Below are 12,101 nucleotides of genomic sequence, written 5' to 3' on the forward strand. Positions count from 1 at the left end.
AGGGCTCTGCTCCCACTGGATCACCCAGCTAAAGCTCCTGGGGCCTCTCTTAGCTCTGGGGATCCCCCACTAGTGATGCTCACAAATCACCATCAAGTGTTTCTCCACCCAGTTCCAGTACATTGGGATGAAAGGGTCCACCTACCCCAGCCAGGTGTGGGGCAGAGAAGGGCAAGGGGCTTCCCCCAGCCAGGACACAACCCCACAGGGGCTGCAGGAGATGGGGTTCAGCTCGCAGCCAGTCCTCACTTCTCCTTAAGCATGGGGAGCCTGGACACATGAGGTCAGGATGCCCTGGATAGTGGCTCAGGGGTGGGGAGGGGTTGGGAGGAACCGGGTCAGCCTCTCCTCTCCAGACAGGATGACCCCTTCCTTGGACCGTGAGGTGTCCACTGTGAAGGTCCTGCACCAGAGTGTAGCAGCCTCTGCCCCAGCTGGGGAGACCAAGATGGGGACCTAAGTCCAGTGCAGGCACAAGGAGGATCTCCCTCCTGCCAACCCCAGCATGTCAGGCCAGTGAGGTGCCTGCTCTGAGCAGAGCACTCACCAACACATCCTGCTCCAATCAGAAGTCAGGAGTTCAGCAGCTCCAGAGACAACCCATGTGCTGGCACCCTGGGGACAAACCTTCTAGTCCAGTCTGAGAAGCTCTGGCCATCCTGCCCATCACCTCCCACATGTGCAGTAGAGCCCTGGCAGACCCTGGTAAATCTTCACACAAGCACTGAGGCAGAAGCTGCTTCAGCTCATGGTTTGTCTTCCCTGAGCCACAGCACCAAGTCCCCTGCCCAGGTGGCAGCTGAGCAGATGCCAGCCTCTGCCTCTAGCCAGAGGGAGTTAAGCCCCACGATCGCCACAAACACAAGGAGGATGCAGGTCTCAAACTCCCACTGGTGCCACGGCCCACCATGGTGGCCCCTGCTGCCTCCAAGGGCTCTGTGCCACCAGGCAACTCTCCTCCAGGCTCAGGTTGTGGAGGGGATTTGGGCCCTGCTTCCAATGAATCCCAACACCTTCCTGCAAACATCGAGGGTGCAAAGACCCAGCCCAGTCCCAGGGGATGCTACTGGGATCAGGGTGCCCCAGTTGCCCATGGCACCCAGCACCCAGCACAACCTGCCTACGCAAGGGAACGTGCCCAGAAGTGTCAGGGTAAGAAACAACCACTCCCCATGTGCCTATCCGTTCCCACCCTCCGCAAGGAATGCTGCTAAGGGAAAGATGTCCCAGAGCTGGTGCCTGTCCCTGGGCTGAGCAGTGTCCCCTTCCTCACCCACAGCCCCACCACCTGCCCCTGCCACATCCCAGACCTGCGGAGTGCTAGAAGTAGGGCCAGGTTCAAAGCCATGTTGAGGTTTCACCCTTGTTTCATGTGAAAAATTCCTGCTTGCCTGCGACTGGCAAAAAACAAGCAGTTAAAAATCTGCTGTTCTGGCCAAAAATGCCCTGGGCAGGCACCTGCACCTCAGTTAGAGGCCCTGGAAACACGCTGCGAGCGTGGCCTCCACCCAGGCAATAACTCCCAAGATATTGATTTGTAAGTCGCAATTAACAACTGCTTCATTCATGAACCAGTAGTTGGCTATGATTAGAAATAATTTAGAAGAAATTATGACACCATTATCTGCCACTTAGAGGGCTCCAAGCAATCATTTCATCCACACAATGGGTTTCTCCTGCTCGCCTCTCCCTCCCCGCGCTGCCAGGCGCCCCCAGACCACCTCCCCATTTCTGTGCCAGGCAGTGGGCACAGGGACACACACAGCCCTGTTCCCTGCAGAGCTTCCACCCTGACACCCATGGGTGTCTCCACCCATGGCTGTTCCTCCTGTGAGTGGGTTTGCTGGTGGCTGAGGCCAAGACAACAGTCCGAGAAGAGGCTCGAAGAGGGGCTTATGGAGCAGGGGAAGGTGGAAGGAGGACCCACAGGCTGGACTTGCCAAGCAGCAGGGGTGGGCCTGGGTCCTCCTGGAAGATGCAGGTGAGCAGGAGGAAGCACCACGAGCTCAGGCTCCACTGGACAGGGCATCAGGATAGCTCAGGATGCTTTGTGGCATTCCCAAACTCCCACACATGGTTTCTTCTGGCTGCACAATATATTTCAGCGTTATATTAGGTCTTTTTTGCATGAAGAGACCTCTTCACCAGGGCCCTGCAGGCTGGTCCCCAGCACAGCAAGCTGGTCAGCCCCACTCCTGGAACCCCCAGGTCCTGCTGTCTCTTTGCAGGAGGGACTGGGATCTCCAGCTCAGCAGCTGGGGTTGCCCCACCACAATCTCCATATCTGGCAGAGTCACCTCCCTGCAGCTACTCCTGGCAGGTGATACTGCCAGGGGCTGCCTTCAGCACCCTGTAAAGGCACTGCTGGCAGCAGAGGCACCTGTCAGGAGGGAAAAGAGCTCTTGGACAAGAGCCACAAATGCCTACAGGAGCCCAAGCCTCCACAGTCTGCTCTCCCCCAGGTTTCCTGTGCTTTAGTCTGGTCCCAAAGGTCCCATTGGAGGGCTGGACCTCTGTGAACAGCCCACATGGTAGTTTCTTACTGGTGGAGCAGAGGTGGCATCAGGGAAAACTGCTGTCTGTATCCTTCATCCCAGGATCCTCCTCGCTGCCCAGTGCTACCTTTACACAGGCTTCACCTTTCCCTGCCTTATCTGCAGCCCCTCTTCTTCCCTCTCCACCTCCAGTCTCTCCACTGCAGCCTTCCTCAGGGTCTTGAGGAGCCCTTCTCTCACCCTCAGCACTGTCTGCTTGATCTGTCCATCCCCACTGCTTGGGCTCACCAGCCCAGGGGTCTTGGCATCCTGGTGTGCAGAGCCCCAGGGTGGAGGAAGACCAGCAGTGACAGCACCACAGAGCTCTGGGACCTGCTGGGGACACAGTGCCCTGCTGAGCTCTCTGCCAGCCTGGGGTGGGAGCTTTGCTGGCCCACAGCTTCTCCTGGTCACCACCAGCCCATGCCAACGTCACCAATGGCCTCTCTGGTGCCAACTCCACAGCCATGGCCTCTCCGGGATCCAGCTGCCACAAAGCTCCAGAGGAGCAGGGCTGGGGAAGACCCAGGGCTCAGTCCTCGACCTGCACATGTCCTGTGGGAAGCCACGGTGGGGGGGGATGTGGGCAGATCCCACAGTCCCTGGGACACTCATTCTAGTGACCATTTCCAGGAAAGTGCCCTCAAGAAGCTCTACCAAACTTGTGTTTTCTAGCAGAGAAATGTTTTGCTGAGAAATTCCCACCTGGCTCCAGTACTAATTCAATTTACAGTAGAAATATATTCATCCCATGGATTATTCACAGCACATGAGGAGGACCCAGACAGGCCTCTTTGTACAGGACTCCCCAAAAACACTTATTCTCACCAGTCCATGGCAGTAAAAGAAATGATGTTGGTTCTGTTGAGACTTGCTCTGCTATCTGCACACATTCCCAATTAAAAATAAATCAAAGCTAATAAATTAGAGCATCTGGCCAATCAGCCTGTTGATTAAAAGGATGAGGAACCACTGGAGGTGGTGGCTTTGGGCTGTGCTCAGGCCTCCCCCTGCTGCTGGCCACAGCTGCCAGCACAGCTCCACAGCGGCAAGGGAGGGACAGGTCCTGCTGCCCAGGAGAGGCAGAGGAGATGCCATGTGCTCCACCATCCTCCCAGGCCTGAGGGGAGGCAGGCTGCTGGCCCCCAGACGTGTGGGTCACTCACGTGGACAGACAGCCCAGGGTCAGGTTCCTCTTACTCACACACCAGGCCCCAGCACAGGTATGACAGGCCCTCCGTGCCACAGCACCGCTCTGTCCTGGGGACACCTCCCTATGGTCCCTCTGCACACTCCAGGACACTTGGCACGAAGGCCAGGCCAAGGAGAGGCCAAGACTCTTTGGTCCTCTTCTGGATCTGGGGTCTCACAGGTCCTCAGCCCCGAACGGGCAACCACATGTCCTGTCCCTGCATGGCTGGAGAGCTCATCCCGGCCTCCCAAGCAGCTTGTCCAGCAGGAGGAACCTGCACACCCTGCAATGTGGTGGCCCAGCATGGCTCTCACAGCCAAAGCTCCTGTGAGCTCACAGCCCCATCGATACCAGGCACAGAGACCAGGTCACACCACCACCCACCTGTTCTTCTTGGGTCTTGCTCTGGGGGCAGGCTCAGAGCTGCTCTTCTTCTCTTTAGGCTCCTTGGGGGCTTTGGGTTCTCGAGGTTTCCGAGGCTTCTTGGTCACCTCTCTCTGCTTGGGTTCCTTCGGCTTCTTGGGCTCCTTAGCCTTTTTAGGCTCTTTTGGTTCTTTAGGCTCTCTCCTCCTCTTTGGTTTCACCTCCACAGCTGCTTTGTCTCCCCCTTCCTGCTCTCCCAGATCCTTTTTCTTCCGTTTCTTCTTCACCCCCATGCCTCCACCCCCGCTGTCCTGCATCCCGTTCTGGGTGCTCGTCCGCTTCTGGGGGGCCCCGTTGGGCTCCTCCTCTGGGCACTGGCACTGGCCACTCGTGTCCGTGGCTGTCAGTGTCACCTGGTGGGGCACCTCGTCCTGCTCCTTGCTGCTGGCAAAGGGATCCTGCACCTTGCACTCCCAGGCATCCGACATCGGGGAGCGGCTCAGCGCTTTTAAGCTTGGCGGCTGCAGAGAGAGCAGAAAGGTGGGTGAAGCAAATGCCACATGTGGACACAGCAGGTGCTCCCGGGGGACCTGCAGCCCCAGCCAGGCTCCAATCACCCACCTAGAGCACTGGGGTGATATATGGGGGACTACGGCCAACGGCCACCGCACGTAGACACAGCCCAAAGGGGAAGAGCCCCCTGCCCACCAGAGGGTGATGGGTCAGAGGGCTTCTGGTTGCCCCCCAGCCCACGTGTGTCCAGAGTGGAGGCAGCTGGTCCCTCTGCTGTGCCCCAGGCACAGCCCTGCCTTTGATCACACCCTCCTCACCCCATTCTGCTGAGACCCAAAGTGACTACACACCCAGGCTACCTCCTGCCCATTGCTGAGAGCCAGGGACTGTCCCAGCAGGGCAAGGAGAGGGAATTAGGGATGCCTTGTAGCCTCTGACAACAAGAAGCAGGGCTCCAGGTCCATTTGGGGCAGAAGATGGGGGTTAGATCAGCACCTTTCCCAGGAGCCACTGAGCGCTGAGGCAGCACGGCTGGGGCTGGGAAGCTGGTCCTGCAGACTGGTGCTTCATGGCTGTGCCACGAGACATGGATGAGCCCCTGCCAGGCCTGGAGGAGACAGCACCTTGAAGGGAAGCTGTGGGGCGGCTGGTGAATGGCCCAAGCAGTGTCACACCTGTGGGGACCGTGGCAGTGCTCGCCCCGGCACCCCATGCCCACAGCTGCCCCAGGCCAGGGCTGCCGGTTCCTTCACAAGTCACTTCCCTGCTGCTGAGGTGCCACAGCCTCCATCAGCAACGCCCAGCCCCACGGACCCCCAGAGCCACCCAGCTCCTCAGACACCCCAGAGCTGTGGGAGAGAATGTAAATAATTACATCCTACAGGCTGAGGACCAGACTCTGTTTGGGGTGGTCTAGGTGCAGGGCACTCTGTGTGCTCAGATTTCTGATTTAGATGAGATGGAAGCATTAAGTGAAACAGGCTGTAAGGGGGAAAAGACTCCCAGTGCTCCTGCAGCCACCCACGAGTGGGGCTGGCACACCTGGCAGGCTGCACTGGCATTGCAGCCACCTCCAACACTCTGCCCTGGCCCCAGCTGTCACCCTGCTCCAGCCACCTGGGACAGGGACAGCAGCCATCCCACCACATGGACAAGCCATCAAAGTGCACCCAAGCAATTAAGGGGATCCTCCTCTGGGCCAGGAGAAAATCAGCTGCTGCCTCAGAGCCCACAGGCTGAGCACCAGGATCAGTTCCAGCCTTTGCATTCCTCAGATCTTGCAAGCTGGGGATCAGCTGGAACAATTTACTGGATTAGCTACAAAGCTCACAGACCCCCAAGAGCCTGGATCTCCTTTTGCTTCTGTGCTGAACAGCAGCCAAATGCAGACACCAGATGGAAAGCAAATCTTCAGCATCCTTGCCCAGCAGGAGGGTGAACTACTCCTTCCCAGCCACAGCTTGTAGTCCTGAGTCTCACAAGTGGCAGACCCCTCAAGGAGCAGCAGATCTGGGTACCTCAACTCTGGTGCTGTCCAAGAGCACGAGATGTCACCTACCCTGCCCGAGAGGGGACACTGTGTTCCCTGGCTCACCCACAGGACTGGACCAGGACTGGGCTGGGAGTGGTGCTGAGTGCCTGGAGCAGCTCTGTCCCCAACAGCTGTGCCTGGAGGAGCTGAGCCACAAAAGGAGGCCTGGGGATGTAGGTCTCTCTTGTTGGGTACATCAGCAATTCCCAGTAAACCAGCATGGATAGGGAGTGCTGAAACTACCTAATGATTTCTACCACCATACACCAGCCACGTGGTCCAAAGCCTCCCCCTACCCCATCTGCTGTCTGTACCTACAGCTCCAGCTCAGGCTGTGGAGCCCAGGCAGGTCCCACTCCTCACTGAACCATGGTTCAGCAGGGGCCAAGCCCCACCATGTGGGACAGGCTGGCAGAGCTGTGGAGAGAGAGGCCCCACACCACCCCCCCGTGTGGGGTCTGCCTCCTGCTTGCATTGTGCTGCTCAGGGAGATCACAAACTGCATTTTGGTGATTGCTGATGAGGACCTGCCACAAGCCCTGCTGCAACAGAAAGTTGAACACTTAATAGAGACAACCACAAGCTGCCAGGTTTGTGAAAACTCAAGCAATCCTTCTGCTCCTCCTGCATCAACCCCTGGTTGCCAATAGCCTCTCCAGCCTCTAGAGAAGCCCACCATGGTGGGAGCACAGACGTGTCCACCCCAGCACACCTCCCAGGCAGCACTGCAGGCCCCCATGCCCATGCTTTGCCATGGGATGCCCTGTGGCCACCAGACATCACCGTGTTCAGGAAGCAGTGTTGGTACCAGGCAGCAGCACTTGCCTCCAGCTGGAGCAGTCAGGAGCTTCACAGGCCCTGCCATGAAAGGGCCATCAAACACCAGCCTGTGGGACGAAGCAGCTCATGGCCAGGGCCTGCACAGGCAGCAGAAGTGCAGAGGGGCAGGGAGACCAGGCCCCTCCACATCAACAACCATGGCCAAGGTAGTGCCAGCCCCAGAAACCCTTCTGCACCCGTGGCTGCATGTCTTGAAGGGACCAGCTCCATGTCATGCTCCTACAAGTCTCCAGCAAGATCCTGCCATCCACACAGGACTGTGCTGCCAAGGACAAATCTACAGTCAGAGTTCAACACTGCTGTGAGCCAGGGAACGGGCTTTTCCTACTTTCCCTTGATGAGGTTCAGTTTTTCCTGGCTTCTGGTCAACAGGAAAAGCCTGAGAAAGCAGTGTCAGTGTTATCTGTGCTCCTGCATGGCTTCCAGTCACGCTCCCAGCTGCCTGGGGCAGCCTGACCAGCCCTTTGCAGCAGGCAGGAGCTCACTGGACCCTCACAGCTGGTGCCAGAGCATCAGCTGCCACCACCCTGTGCCACAGGGAACCACCACCTCTGCTTCCAAAGGGTGAGGAGCTGAGAGGCCCATGTCACACTGACAGAGACACAGCACCACAGGAAGCTCTGCAGCAGCATCAGCCTCCAGGCTGAGTGGCCTGAGACATGTCTCCACAGCCATCAGGCTGCCCTTGGCTTTGCCCAGGCTGTCAGCCACCATGTCTGCAGCGAGAGCCAGCAGGGACACTCTACCATGTTCAGAGTCCCTTCACAGGGGAGAAACACACCCAGCTTCAGGAGCCTAAACCCGGCAAAGTGTATCTGCATGATGCTCGCTGCAGGACAGGGACCAGCCAAGGGCCACTCCAGGCCAGTGCTCTGACCACGAGGGGGGCAGCGTGGGGCTGGGAGGGCAGCGTGGGGCTGGGAGGCCAGTGTAAGGCAGTGTAGGGCAGCGTGGGGCAGGGTGGGCAGCGTGGGGTAGTGTAGGCAGCGTGGGGCAGGGTGGGCAGCATGGGGCAGGGAGGGGCAGGGAGGGCAGTGTGGGGCAGCATGGGGTAGGGAGGGCAGTGTGGGGCAGGGAGGGGCAGGGTGGGCAGTGTGGGGCAGCATGGGGCAGGGAGGGCAGTGTGGGGCAGGGTGGGCAGCGTGGGGCAGGGAGGGCAGTGTGGGGTAGTGTAGGCAGCATGGGGCAGGGTGGGCAGCGTGGGGCAGGGAGGGCAGTGTGGGGCAGGGTGGGCAGCGTGGGGCAGGGAGGGCAGCGTGGGGCAGGGAGGGGCAGGGTGGGCAGTGTGGGGCAGCGTGGGGCAGGGAGGGCAGTGTGGGGCAGGGTGGGCAGCGTGGGGCAGGGAGGGCAGCGTGGGGCAGGGAGGGCAGCATGCTCTGCCTCCCAGGCTGGCTGTGCCTCAAGGGCTCCAGCACCAGGACTACAGCCAGACCATGGAATGGCCCCACGAACCCACCCGTAACCACAGGTGTCAAAGCACCCAGTGCCATTCAGCACCACATACTGGCAGGGTATGGGGAAAACTCACTGATCTTGTTCACACCATGCTGCCCTCCTAAGTGGCTTCTAGTCCTCAAGGTGTGAGGATACAAAGGAGGGTCTCCTTGTCACTGCTCTGCCCTGTTCACTGTTTTGCTGTTACCCATCACACCCTTCCCTTGCAGAGCTCCTCTGGCCCAGGTAAGGTGCAGGTGACAAGTCACCCTCTCCTTGCAGGTGAGCCAGGCCAGCTCTCAGACCATTTGCCTTATCCTCCTCTGCACCTTTTCTAACCCCATCAGCTTTGGGGTGCCAGTCCCAGAAGTACCACAGAGCAGCAGGGGGGTTTCTGCTCTGTTCTTTCTGAATCACTAAACAGTCCTCTGGGACAACCTGTAGGCAGATGCCAACCTCTCTGTCAGGGTTTTACAGTCTCCTCCAGGAGCAGGGACAGCCCCAAGTGAAGACACACACATGGCTGATTCCCTCATACACATTACTTGGCACATCTTAAGAATTTGCTTCAACTCTTCAGACTCCGTTTCCATTCCAGCATCTCAGCTGACTGCAGGAACCACCTGGTGTCTCCCCCTGCTCCGTGCTGTGAAAGTAGAGACATCTTTCCTCTACTTTGTTTCCTGTTCCTTAGCCAGTGACTAATTCACTGAAAGACTTCTTATCAGGAAAATGCTTAACTTTTTTATAAACGTAGAATCACAGAATCATCAAGGTTGGAAAAGACCTACAAGATCATCACGTCCAACCATCCACCCTACAACCCCCAACCACTAAACCATCTTATGAAACACCACATCCACCCCTTTTTTGAACACCTCCAGGGATGGTGCCTCCACCACCTCCCTGGGCAGCCTGTTCCAAGGCCTCAACACTCTTTCTGGGGAGGAATTTTCCTAATATCCAGCCTGGACCTCCCCTGGTGCAGCTTGACCCCATGTCCTTCCTATCCTGTGGTGCCCAAACCTGCCCCCAGTGCTCGAGGTGCAGCCTCACCAAGGCTGAGCAGAGGGGCAGGATCACCTCCCTGGTGCTGATGGTCACACTGTTCCTGCTGCAGGCCAGGGTGGTGGTGGCCTTCTTGGCCACCTGGGCACACGCTGGCTCATGTTCAGCTGCTGTCAACCAGCACCCACAGGTCCCGCTCTGCTGGGCAGCTCTCCAGCCACTCCTCCTCAAGACTGTAGTGTTGCCTGGGGTTGTTGTGGCCAAAGACCCAACATTTGGCCTTACTGAAACTCATGCCATTGGCCTTGGCCCAACTGTCAAGCCTGTCTAGATCCCTCTGCCTCAAGCAGATCTCCTCCCTGCCCTCAAGCAGATGACACTTCCAGCCACCTTAGCGTGGTGAGAAACTTTCCCAGCAGTCATTTGGGAGCTCCTGAACACTGTGCCAGCCCAGAACAACCTCATCCTTGTGATCTGGCTACCTTTAAAATTCCCAGCAGATTGCAAGGGCCAATTTTGCTTTACAAAAGCCATGCTGACTATTCTCCAGTGTGGTATTCTCATAGATGAAGTGTTTATAGTTGCTAACGATTTACCTAATACCCAAGTAAACCTGTTGGCCTTTAATTTCACATTAACCACACCTCCCTTTCCATCGACTTGGCCCTGACGGGCGATGGACTCTAACGCTATTTATTAGCAATTCTAACACCTCATCAGGATCCTTTGCAAAGCCAGAGCAAATACCTTCAAAGGCTGGTGGGTTGTGTTATTTTGCTCAAAAATATCTTTATCAAACCCTTTAATTTAAGGGCAACTCTCTGATGTGACTGCCATGATGTGCTCTGGGCTGGGAGCCTTCCTGAGCAAGCTGTTCTGCCAGCGCCCCGTTTCCATGAGCACTCACTTGAAACCTCAACCACTCATTTACATCGTGTCTCCTCTTAAAGTCTTTTTAGTCCTGAGATATTTGGGAAAAAAGAAATATTGGACATTGTGTCTTAAGTAGCGTGGACCATCTTAGTCCTGTCTTGTTATGAGTTTATCCTTAGAGCTGGGCCTTGGTACTGTATCTCAGCTGGTTTTTTTTGGTGATGACAGTAATGATTTTACATTTTCAGATTACACTTTTAAGTAACATTTGTACATTTTTTTATTCCCAGGGGAATCTTCTATAAATTCCATTTCTTACTGGAAAGCAGATCCTTCAGCAACAGCTGGAGCATGAAGTCTTGTCCCATGTGTCTAACCACTGCCAAAGAGAAGGTCAGGGAATAGAAGAATGTTTAAAACTTCTCTGGAGAGCCCTGAAGGCTACCAGAGAGCCCTTATAATTGCATGACCCCATCAGAGGGCAAAGTCAAGGTTAGGGTGGGCTTTAATAGTGTATTTTCTTAGCTTAAAACTGTTTTGCTTTGTTTACAGTCTCAATTTGACTTGACTTGCCAGTTTTTGTTCAGGGCTTAAGGGAAAACCACCTGGAAATGGAAGGTAAAGTGGCTCCTGCCCCTGCTCCTCAATGGGCTCCCTCCCAAACTGCTGAGCCTGTGAGATGCAGTAACTGCCCCAGCCAGTGAGGGTCATGCAGCTCCCTTGACCCTCCCCAAGCACTCCAGCAAAGAGCAGAGCTGGGTTCCCCACACATGTGCAGGGAGCTCAGAAGCCATGAAGTTCAGCAGCACCTTTCCCATCACTGCCCAGAGCATGGCCCAGGCCAGGGCCAGCAGGACTGTCTGAGATATGAGCCACGTCCCCTGCAAAGGGACAGGCAGAGAGGAGGAACAAGGGGAAAAAGCAACTGCAAAGAGAAGGTGGGGGAGGAAGAGGGAAAGGGCAGCTAGTACAGGGGGCCAGGATGACACTAGGATGTTATGGGATGAGAGTCCTAAGAAGCAGTGAGAATGGAGAACAGCAGGCAGCTGGGGGTGAAGACAAGAGAAAACTGGGCCCAAGCACCTGGGAGAGGTACAGGAAGAAGAGTCAGTCTTGGCTGGATCACAGAATCACAGAATCTTAAGAGGTTGGAAGGGACCTCAAAAATCACCCAGTCCAACCCCCCTGCCAGAGCAGGATCACCCAGAGCACATCACACAGGAAGGTGTCCAGGTGGGTTTGAATGTCTCCAGTGAAGGAGACTCCACAGCCTCTCTGGGCAGCCTGTCCCAGGGCTCTGTCACTCTCACAGGAAATAAGTTTTTTCTGATGTTTACGTGGAACCTCTTATGTTCCAGTTTGCACCCATTGCCCCTTGTCCTATCACTGGACATGACTGAAAAAAGCCTGCTCTGTCCTCCAGACACTCACCCTTAACGTATTTGTAAACACTGATGAGGTCACCCCTCAGTTTCCTCTTCTCCAAGCTAAAGAGACCCAGCTCCCTCAGCCTTTCCTCATCAGGGAGATGTTCCACTCCATCATCTTTGTGGCTCTGCCCTGGACTCTTTCAAGCACTTCCCTGTCCTTGAACTGAGGGGCAGAAGATCCTGCACCTTGTGCCCTGTCAGGAGGGAACCATCACACAGCTGGAGCCCAACTCCCTCCATGGCCTGTGAGACCAAACCACCTTCCCTGCTGCCGGTACACCTGGGTTCCAGCCCCATGACTGGGGGTAAAGGTGGGTCTGACTATCCAGCTTCCACACTCACCATGCCATACCTGGAAAGGCAGGAGCAGGGAGAGGCTCTCC

The 12,101-nt window shown here is 56.5% G+C and overlaps 1 protein-coding gene across 8 annotated transcripts in view; it reads right to left on the reverse strand.

Annotated features, from left to right (window-relative positions):
• CHD6 (chromodomain helicase DNA binding protein 6) overlaps nucleotides 1-12,101 on the reverse strand; it is a 92,335-nt gene that overhangs the window by 44,185 nt on the left and 36,049 nt on the right. For all 8 annotated transcript variants that reach the window (XM_051633441.1, XM_051633437.1, XM_051633440.1 and 5 more), the window contains one exon: nucleotides 4,111-4,610. In XM_051633441.1, coding sequence (XP_051489401.1) covers nucleotides 4,111-4,577 — 467 coding nt within the window. In that variant the 5' untranslated portion in view covers nucleotides 4,578-4,610. The remainder of the gene's footprint in view (nucleotides 1-4,110; nucleotides 4,611-12,101) is intronic.

The sequence above is a fragment of the Apus apus genome, chromosome 15, assembly GCF_020740795.1.
Source record: "Apus apus isolate bApuApu2 chromosome 15, bApuApu2.pri.cur, whole genome shotgun sequence".
Classification (NCBI taxonomy): Eukaryota; Metazoa; Chordata; class Aves; order Apodiformes; family Apodidae; genus Apus; species Apus apus.